Below are 10,391 nucleotides of genomic sequence, written 5' to 3'. Positions count from 1 at the left end.
ATAGTTGACTTTATCAATAATTGACAATTAGCGTCCAGTGGTGGAGCCAGGATTTTATCGCTGGGTGTACTGGACACTCTAAACTTTCGAATCCAATATACATGTATAAAATTTGCTAAAAATACAATATAAATCTATTAAACGTTCTCAACGTCGTAAATTCATAAAATAAGTTTAAAATTTACGAAGACTGCAATATAAATAGTCCAAGTAAAACTAAGTCATGTTCTAACAATTCTACAATATATTAAACGTAATGTCATCATTTCTCTTCATGTATTAACAATTTTACATTTGCAATTCATAAGTAAAACTAAGTCAAATAAAGACAATAGCATCGAGTTATCAATCCCGGAAAAGAACAACCTGCGTGATCAAATTTTCTGACGGAAAAAAAAACTTTTTGCCTAAGGTTGGACCTTTCTAATTTTGGATGTAAAACTCAAGCGTGTAGCTAAATCACTCTGTTACAGGTAACATGGGTTTTTAAGTACAATTTTCCGAGGCATTGTTATGTTTCTTGCTGGGATTGGCGGAGCCTGTATGAACGGTTGTAGGCTTGAAGCTAAACTCTATTTTGGTTCTGACGAAGCATGGGTAGTGACCCTTGAAAAGTCATTTCGGAAAACACGGGCGTACAAATTGAAGGAGTTACTCGCTGAAAAGGCTAACTGACCGTAGAACTTGGTGACCGAGCACCTCAATTCAGTAGTTCCGGAAAGGCGATTCCCATCTACATCAAGTTCTAACCTTCAAACTGCAATCCCCCATCAACATTGGATAAATTATGCACTCAATGCACTCAGGTTTGCGCAACAATATAAACTTCTCAACGTGAAAACGTTCTTGTCCTATGCTCAATCACTTGTCCAATTGTCAAACTACGGTAATAAAAGGCAAATTTTACTTAATGTGTTGGGCAAGAAGGTGCAGATTACTCACCGAGGCGAAGGCATGTCCTGGGATGACACCGAAAACGTCCTGGAGCAGGGCGTCGAGGGGCGGCGCCCCCGGCACGCCCGCAACCACCGCGAAGGCCCAGCCTGCCGCGGCGAGCGCGGCTGGTTGGACCCCGGCATAACGGAGGTCAGCTCGGACGCCTCCCCCACACTACCGCGCTGCTGCACACAAATCACTCCCTGATGTCCTCGAAGAGGCGAAGAGCCGAAGAGCACCTCAAGCTCGTATTGCCGCGCGCGTCTCGCGCGTGCCTGCCGCTGCCCACCACGCACTCCCGTCGTGCGCATCTGCGGTGCTCACCGCCACTCGCCGTGCGCGAGCTTACCCGCTGTGCACTGACTTTTTTCTCTCCTCGTTTGTTTTCTTCTCATTTGTAATGGATTGGACCTTTGGGGTACATAGTTAGGATTTTTGGACCTGACTAATGCATAATGCTGCACCAAGAGAAGCAAAATTAGTATAGTCTTACATGCAAGTTGCACTGATGCTCCCCCAACAGCCAAATCGACATCCTCCTAGGGGTATTGAGCTTCTCACCATTTGAATTGATGGGACCGAGCCCCTCAATCCGACATCAAGCTTCTTACCATCGAAATTAGACTCCACATCGCCCATATCGAGCAGATTGAGCTCCTCGTTGCCGGGGATGAGCTCATCTGGAACTGGTCAAGCTCCTCCTCATCGGGACGAGCCCCGCCAGCATCAGACGCCCAATCCTCAACCCCATGGAGAGAGAGAACTCCACCGGCAGCATGAATAACCACATGCTATGCATATTCAAAATGAAAAGCACATTAATACATATTTTGAAGAAAATTGTTGCAACTGAGAAGCAAATCAATATATCCTTATAGGCAAGCTATAGAGCTGCTCCCACCAATACCCAAATCAATGCTCTCCTGTCAGTAATGAGTTCCTTGCCGCACAAATTGACACCCTCCCAAGGGAATCAAGTTTCTCACTACCTGAATTGATCAAACTCCTCAACCCGAGATCGAGATTTTGACCATCAAAATTAGACTCCATGCTGCCCAAATCGAGCCGATCGAGCTCATCGTCGTCGAGCACGAGCTCCTCCATGCCTGGTCCAGCTCTTCATCGTTGGGTATGAGACCGGCTAGCCTTGATTTCTGCTCAAGGCATGCTATGCTGCCAGCTGCCTTGTGTCACTGGCCTCCACTTGTGTCGCTGGCCTCCACAGCCGTCGCGCGCTATGGCGCCACCAGACGCAGAGTGGCTAATGGACGGATCGACGCTGAGGTGGGCCTGGTAGCAGCTTGTTCCGGATAAAGAATGGATGGATGTGTCTGCAGGGTACGAGAGAGAGAGAGAGAGAGAGAGAGAGAGAGAGAGAGAGAATTAATGTCGAGCGACAGTAGAACGTGGGGTGATTAGAGCAGAGTGGCTTCCATGATCTAGGTTAATTAATGCTTGTGCCTTTGGCCTTAGTTTAGAGTCACCAGATTAGGATCGTGTGGTGTCGGATTACGTGCAGGCGGAATCGAACTAGCATGCACGTTCTTCAAGTAGTCTTTGCCATGATTTTTTGGTCCAAAATCCAGGGTAGTCCTTTGGATCCACCTATGTTAACATTATTATGTGGGAATATGAAAAGATATGTTTTCATCAACTAATCACACCAAGTCTCCGACAATAGGCTACTTTGATGTCTGATTCTATAACAAATTCAAACCCGATATCTAGGTGAAGCCCAACAGGTTGACAATGGTCGGGGTTTGTAGGTCGCCTATCAAAAGACGACGGTGGCGGTGGCGACAAGATGTTACAATGGGGCTCCCGATGATGCTGACTGCGACGATGGGATGAGAGAGATAGAGGAATAGAGGGGCATGGGTCATCAAAGTTTGACGATGGTGATGCAACATCAACGTGGAAATAGAGTTAGGCTGTTAGGTCGAGGTGGAGCGGTGGAGGTGGTGTTGGGCCAGGTCCAGACAAGCTTTGGCCAATTATTGGGCCAGCGCCAAAGTGAAAGAAGCAATCGAAAAGAGGGGAGCAGGTAGGTTCGTTTGGGCACAGGTGCGGGGAAGGGAGAGAGGGCCCGAGTGCACACCGCCTTAGCCATTTAAAGGCCTGAGTGTACACTGCCTCAAGTCTTTTGGAAGGAAAAAGTCTATTCTAACTCTTTCAACTATTGCCTCTATACGATTTTCCTCCTTGAACCGAAAAACCAGATATGAATGCTCTCGCAATAATTGAAACCATTTGTTTTTCCTCCCTAAGTGGTTTGGACAGTGGTTTTGTCCGTCTTGGGTCACATGTGGAAGTGGATCCCATATGTCATATGACATCTCATCTTTTCTTCTTTCCTCTTTTCTCTCTCTAAAAAAATTGTTACTGTCGGCGACTAGGCGAACTGGTGCTTGTCTATGACTACATGGTGAACGCCAGCCACGACAAGCACCTGTTAGACGTCGAGAAGATTGTGCCTCGGACAGCGTGTTCAAGACCGACAAGGTCACCACGAGCAATGACGTGTTCACCTTCGACGCCTTCCTGCTCAAGGTGGACTGAAACCTGAGGTCCATGGAGAACAGTGACAACACCGATTAGCCGAGGCTCGTTGACCTTGTCCTCAAGTGCTAGAAGGGAGGGAGGGTCAAATAGGCGAGGGACCTAAGGAAGGGGAAGTCATGGACGGGGCTCACCTTATGGGACAACGACGATGATGTTTTTTGGTGCCCCTGCACCATTGGCTGAGCGGCCTCATCGTCTTTCATGGCGATGACTTGCGCGAAGAGGGGCGAGCAGCCGAGGCGCATGCCCCTCATGGCATCGTTCAACCCATGGAGGGTGTTGCTCAACCCATGGTGCCTTGAGGCGGCCAGGCGACAACAGACGGTGATGGTGAAAGCAAGGCAACGTCAGTAGCTTCACAGCATTCACCAAAGAGAAAATGAGGGCAAGGGTCAAATTCCTGGGATCCTATAGATGGTTTAATAGCAAGGAATTGGATAGAGGCTCACCGGAGAAGGAGATCGGGCGGCAATGGCGCCATGGCCAAAAAGGAGAAAGATGGCTTGAGCTGCTCGACTGCTGCATGATTCACACTATAACTTGAGGGGTTTTACTGCTGGAAGTAAGGGACGCATGGTGATGCACTTTTGGCGAGGCGGGAGATCGCTGAGATGGCATGGATAGTGGTGGAGGCTTCGGGCGTGCACACCGGCAACGAGGAACATGACACGCTGATCATGGAGGCTGGTGCGGTGCACGAACCCATCGAGCTAGAGGTCGTCACACCATCGGCCCCATGCTCTGGAGCAGGAGGCAGGCACGTGACGAAGCTGACAGAGCGCCACCACCATCACTGTTGATTTCCAACTCCGACAATCGTCCATCCCATCCGACCCCACGGTGAGCTCCACCATCCTCCACTCTACCTCCTTTGCCCCTTCTTTTAACCTATCCATGATCCAGCCAAACCCTCACCGTAGCCTCCCTCTATGCCACTACTGCTCGTTGCCGCTAGCCACTGCCAGTGCTTCACTAATCGAGTCAAGTGCCTAGAACCATCCACAACGACCCATTGCTACTCCCCATCGCACAAAACCTCGTTAAACCCCAGCTGAGATCGATTCCTGTCGAGCACCTCTTTCGGCTTCATCTCCAGTGAGGTCGCGTCGGCGATCCTGCCGTCTTTTGATGATGCAGACCGTACTAGCGCACTCACTATGTCCCGTAGGTGCCTCATGCCTCGCACGCACTTGAGGCCATCGTCTTTTTGCCATTTTTGGTCGAGCTCCAGCGAGAGCACCGTCGCTGTCGCTCTGTGTTGGCGCCCCTCCGTCGCTATCTTTCTCTCTCTACCTCTCCCTCTCTCTGTTGGGCTGACGCGCAGGACCCACCGCTGTCGAGTCAGCTGGGCCAGCCACCAAGTCAGCTCTCGCTGGCAATAAAGCATACTGGGTTGTCGCCACGTAGGACGAAACTGCCATCAAAACCACTTAATGAGGTAAATTACAATGGTTTGAATAGTTAGATGAGGTGGGATATCTGTTTTGTGGTTCAGGGGGAGGGGACAAATAGACTCGAGCAATAGTTGAGGGAGACAATATGGACTTTTACCCTTTTGAAATTTAGTTCAAGTTATTTGTGTCCTCTGCAAATTTGAAAAGCGAGCCTTCAACCTAGCCCGCTTCTTCCTTTGCCAGGCCACCCCTTACCTTGTCCTCTCTCTTGTTCTTTCCTTTGTCGTGTGGCCCAGCCCACCCTACAAGCCCATCTCTCCCAAGCACATCCACGGGCCACGACTAGACGCCAGGAGAGCCAGCCTATCTCGCCTCTACATGTCACACTCATAGTCGTGCCCCGTAACACTCCACTAGTTTCCCCACACTCCCTCATCCTACCCTGACACCATCGTCCGCTGCCGGCGTCGTGGCCCCAATCCGTCAATTTGTGTGTAAGTGTATTCAGAGTGAAGCTGGGATTGCGAATTGCCCTCATGTCTTTATAGTGAATTTGTTATTTGTGTGCTAGTGTGAATTTATAGCTGCCGAGACGACTATCCTAGGGTTACCAAAGTTATATTCACATCAAAAACAATCAGGCTGACTAATCTAAATAGGACATAACTAGCTCAACATTTCAAATTATGCCGATAAATAATATCCTATGCAATTATTTTGTAGAAAAATGGCTACTACGGATTGTGATGATAAAATATGGGTTTAATATGATCAACGAGAGAAACGGATTGAAACTTACCTCCGTTGAAGTCCTCGAGGGGGTTATGCTTCACGTCTTGTGTTCCTAGCTACTACTCCTCCTCTTTGAACTCTTCGGTTTCTAAAACACGGCACATAAACAACACAAGCCCACAATTAAATGAAAATAAAATACAAATAAATTTGAAATAAATATACAAATGATGAGAAAGGATAGTATTTGAATTTATATCGGTGGAAGAATCATCTAAATCAGAGTTGCGACGGAGGACAAACGGGCTTCAAAAGTTGGCCAACAAAATAAATTCGGGAAAAAGAAAAGGGAAGAATATTCCCTATAATATTCTCTAAAAAGGATTTTCGGAAAAAAAAAAAAAGAAAAAGGTTACCGTGCTGTAGACTAGGTTCATGGATCTTGTGAACTGGAGGAGCTCTAGTCTATGGTTCATGGTGGACTGGGGCCATAGACTGTGTAGACATGGCATCTAATTCGGTTAAATGGTGGGGCCTGTGCTGATGTAGCGTCAACGTGGCGGCGACGTGGTTGGCCATATGTCGGCACATTGGAATTGGTTCCCGGGGCAATGTTGAGATTGTGGCATTGGGAGTCCATGGCGGGGGTTTGCTGTAGGTGGATCCCGGCCTTGAATTGGACTGAGAGCTAGTCTAGGAGGACCAGCACAACACGACGGAGCTCATGGTAGGCATCTCGACGATGGGCGACGACCAAAACAGTGCTAGCAACATGCCGGAGTTGGGAGTGGTGGTGACCGTTGGGGGAAACACACGGAGAGGCAATCTGGGCTGGGGTTTAGGGTGTCGAGAGTGTGTGCGGGGTGTGAGGAAGCGATCTCAGCGCTCATATTGGCCAGTAAGGCATCAACAGCGGCCGGTGACGGAGGTGGAGATCGGTGGCCATGGCGACTCGGTAACAGCTTGGAAGAGAGAGGGGGAGGCTAAATAGAGGGATAAGGGAGGTGGAGTGAGGTTGGGTGAAGCTCTCCACGGGCCCAATTGGCTGGCGATGGGTTCTGGTGGTGGATCGACAGTGGGTGCCGCCAGCAAAGGGGGATGAGACAATTGGCAAGAGAGAGAGAGAGAGAGAGAGAGAGAGAGAGAGAGAGAGAGAGAGAGAGAGAGAGAGAGAGAGAGAGAGAGAGAGAGGGAGGAGCTGCTACCTACTCAAGATAGCCGGCGGGCATGGGATGACGGTGGCTTGGCTGTGCTTTATATAGGTGGAGGGGGAATAATAGCCACGACAATGATCGGCAATCACGTGGATGTCGGGTTGTGGTGTGCAGCTTTCGCCATACACAGAGAGAGCGAGAGAGAGGTGGAAGGGGAGACAAAGCGGTGACCTGCCAATGCCCGTACGCGGTTCTGTCCGCGCGGAGCTGTGTGCTCGTCACTGGTTCATGTGCGCAATGACATTGCAGAGAGGGGAGGGGCGACAGAGTGGCGGAGGCGGCACGATGGTGGCAGAGGGTAGGCGGGTGGTACTGTAGGCCGTGACTCGGCACGGGGTCTGTGGCTGGTGAGCTTTGGTGCAAGCGCGCGCGGCAGGTGCGGGAGGAAGAAGAAGGAGACGACATGCCGGTCAGGCTGGTGCAAGCGGGCCGCGGGAAAAGAGAGGGTGGGCCAGAGGGGTGAGCTGGACCGGAGGGAAAGAAACAGAGAGTGGGCTAGGCTAAAAGAGATTTGGATTAGATTGAGCTCAAGGGAGAGGAAAAAGGAAGATATTTTGAAATTAATTTGAATTGATTCTTTTGAAAAAGATTTTTGGATTTTAAATTTTGTTAAAATTTAGGATGTTATAGAGTTGCCGAGATATATATTAAGAAAAAAATAAAAAGCTAGCTAGTTTTTTTTTCATCATAGGAGAAAAAACTAGAGCTTACAAGAAACAACACAACTCGATAATCTCCTAGCGAAAAGAGAGAAAAAACATCTAGCATCCTCAAACGGACAAAAAGTTAGCTAGAGTACATGATCACAGTTAACCGCTGGTCAATAGAATGAATGGATCGGAGTGTTCATCACCAAACCCCGGAAAAGAAAATTCTATGCATTGGTGCCACCAAACACTCATATGAAATTATGAACTCTGCATTCTTCTCCCTTCTGTATCAACGGAATCGATCGGAGAGCGTTGAAGTACTACCCAATTGATTACATTGATACATTTGGAAAAGAAAAGGTAAAAACGACTTTAAGAAGCTTGAAATCAAGCATGATCATGTCGATCAACCAATCCAACCCTGCACCGTGGCAGACCTCAGCGCTCGGCTAGTTCCGACCCGTCGCCGGCGGCTATCTCGTCGATCATCCTGACAATGTCCTGCACCTTGGGACGCCTGTCGGGCTCGACGGCGGCGCAGAGCAACGCGACCTCCGTGAGCCGCAGCATGTCACCGTGCCGGCCCCGGTCGCCGACGATCTCCACGTCGAGGATGTCCGTGGACCACTCGTGGCTGAGCGCCAGCCGCGCCCACTCCGCGAGGTCGCCGTCCTCCTCCACGGGGACCTTCCCTGTCACCAGCTCCAGCAGCACGAGTCCGAGGCAGTACACATCGGCACGGGACGACAGCCGCCTGCCGCCGCCGCGCGAGAACTCCGGGCACTTGGCCGCGGCCAGCCGGTGCGCGTGGCGCGGGAGCAGCGGATGGAAGCCGTGGTCCGTCAGCTTGGTCACCACCTGCTTCTGCTGCTTGCTCTTGGCGGCGAACAGGATGAACACGTTGGAAGACTTGAGGTTGCCGTGCGGCGGCCGGTGGAAGTACGGCAGTGACTGGTGCAGGTAGGCCAGCCCGCGCGCCATGCCCTTCGCTATCGACAACCTCGCCGGCCACGGCAGCGGCGTCCTCCCCTCGCCTCTGTTCCCTGCGCACGCGAAAGCAGAGCAAAGTTTTCATTGCGATCGTGTCAGCCGTCAGGTGCGACGCACGCGTACGGACGTACCATGCAGCAGCTGGAAGAGGCTGCACCCGGGGACGTGCTCGTAGACGACCAGCTTCTCCTCCTTGGAGTAGTAGCACGCAACGAGGTCGACGACGTTCTCGTGCCGGAGCTTGCCCAGGATCTGCATGGTGTGGTTGAAGTCCCTGCGCGGCACGTGCGCCATGTTACGCAGCCGCTTCACGACGACGGGGCCGGCGTCGAGTGTCACCCGGTACGTGATCCCCAGCCGGCCCTTCCCGAGCATCTCCGCCGTGGACCGGAACAATTCGTCGAGGTCGAAGCTGGCCCTGTCAGCACGGAAGAACTGCAGCTCCTCGCTCTTGCCGTAGTCCGTGCTCCGGCTGCCGCTCCCTCGGCCTTGCTCCGCCTTGTCCTTGATGTCTCCGGCTCCTGCCAATTTGCATTTCACAAAGCAACAGTCCCTGTCAACACTCAAGAACGTCGCAGGAAAGATAAGAGTTAGGCAGTGAAGTGAACTGTCACCTGCGGCACCAGCACGGCCACCCAGACGGACCTCCCGGCTCTTCTTCGTGTGGTGAAGGAAGATGAGCACGGCCGCGAACGGGACCAGCGCGGCGATGAGGGCTATCACGATGATGCTCCACGTCGCCAGCCTGAAGCGCACGGGCTTCCGCGCCGCCCGATCTCTGTCGTTAGCCGGCCTCACGACCGGATTGTCGCTGCTGGTTCCGGCGGTGGCTGGAGCAGCGGCCGACGGCGGCCCCGCCCGGCACACGGCATTCACAGCCTCGCCGCAGAGCCTGAGGTTGTGGTCGAACGCGCTCACGGGGAACCGGCGCAGCGCGCGGGTGCCCGGGACCTCGCCCTGGAGGAAGTTGTAGGACACGTTGAAGACGACGAGCCCGCGCTGCTCGAACGCCGGGACGGTGCCGTTGAGCAGGTTGTCCTGGAGCTCGATCCGCTCGAGCGCGCGCAGTGAGGTGGCGTACTCGAGCGGGATGGGTCCCGAGAACCGGTTGCTGGACAGATCGACGGCGCGGAGGCGCGCAAGCCCATCCAGCCCCGGGAGCGCGCCGCGGAGCGCGTTCCCGCGCAGGCTGAGCGCCTCGAGCCGCGACACGCTGCGGAGCGCGCCACGCGGGAGCGCGCCGGTCAGCTGCACGCCGTCGAGCGCCACGCCCACCACGCGCCCGTCGCCGTCGCACGACACGCCGTGCCACCGGCTCCGGCCCCCGTGGCACGGCGGGCCCGTCCAGTTGGAGTGCAGGTCCAGCGCGGACCGCAGCGTGTCGCGCAGCACCAGCAGGTCGCGCCGCTCGTCGCGGAGTTCCTCCAGGTTCGACTCCGTCACCTCCGCACCTCCCTTCACCACCATCACCGCAAGAACCCAAGAAACCATCACCCACAGCCATAGCCGCCACCTGCGCTGACCACGCTTGTTCCGGCTCATGGCGTCCTCGATGAACTCGCATCAAATAACATACATCTTCCCATTCACCGAACAGGGTGATAAACTAATCGATCCTAGAGGTTGGAGGAGGATGCTTGCCGAGAAGTGCAAGGCAAGGGAGTGCGGGAAAGATCGGAGCAGCGGGCAGAGAAACAAACCATGATAAGAACACGTGGAGACAGACGCCGGGTGGTAGTAGGCGGCCGTGGTGCGTGCTGGTAGCAACAGGGAGCCAGGGAGCTAGCTGGATTTGGTGGATTCGACGTGAACATCTCAGCAGATCGGTCGCGGCGGCCGGGACGGGCCAACCGATCCGGATGGATGCAGCTGGAGTGCGGAAGAAGAGCTGACGAACCCAAGTGCTGAAGAGA

The 10,391-nt window shown here is 52.9% G+C and overlaps 1 protein-coding gene across 1 annotated transcript; it reads right to left on the bottom strand.

Annotated features, from left to right (window-relative positions):
* Window positions 1–7,576: 7,576 nt before the first annotated feature.
* On the bottom strand, window positions 7,577–10,391 carry LOC133902975 (probable inactive receptor kinase At3g02880). Its single transcript, XM_062344303.1, has 3 exons — window positions 9,093–10,391; window positions 8,610–8,999; window positions 7,577–8,531 (listed from the first exon to the last, which is right to left on the bottom strand). The coding sequence occupies exons 1-3, from the start codon at window positions 10,018–10,020 to the stop codon at window positions 7,927–7,929; spliced, it is 1,923 nt and encodes a 640-aa protein (XP_062200287.1). The 5' UTR covers window positions 10,021–10,391; the 3' UTR covers window positions 7,577–7,926.

This window comes from Phragmites australis, chromosome 21, assembly GCF_958298935.1.
Source record: "Phragmites australis chromosome 21, lpPhrAust1.1, whole genome shotgun sequence".
NCBI lineage: Eukaryota > Viridiplantae > Streptophyta > Magnoliopsida > Poales > Poaceae > Phragmites > Phragmites australis.
This window is presented reverse-complemented; position numbering and strand designations above follow the sequence as displayed.

Excerpts from the sequence above, each read along its gene's own strand:
- LOC133902975 (XM_062344303.1), bottom strand. The coding sequence starts at position 10,020 with ATGAGCCGGAACAAGCGTGGTCAGCGCAGGTGGCGGCTATGGCTGTGG. Across the intron at positions 9,000-9,092 it reads TGGCCGTGCTGGTGCCGCAG|GAGCCGGAGACATCAAGGAC; the intron begins GTGACAGTTCAC and ends GCAAATTGGCAG. Across the intron at positions 8,532-8,609 it reads CCTCTTCCAGCTGCTGCATG|GGAACAGAGGCGAGGGGAGG; the intron begins GTACGTCCGTAC and ends TCGCGTGCGCAG.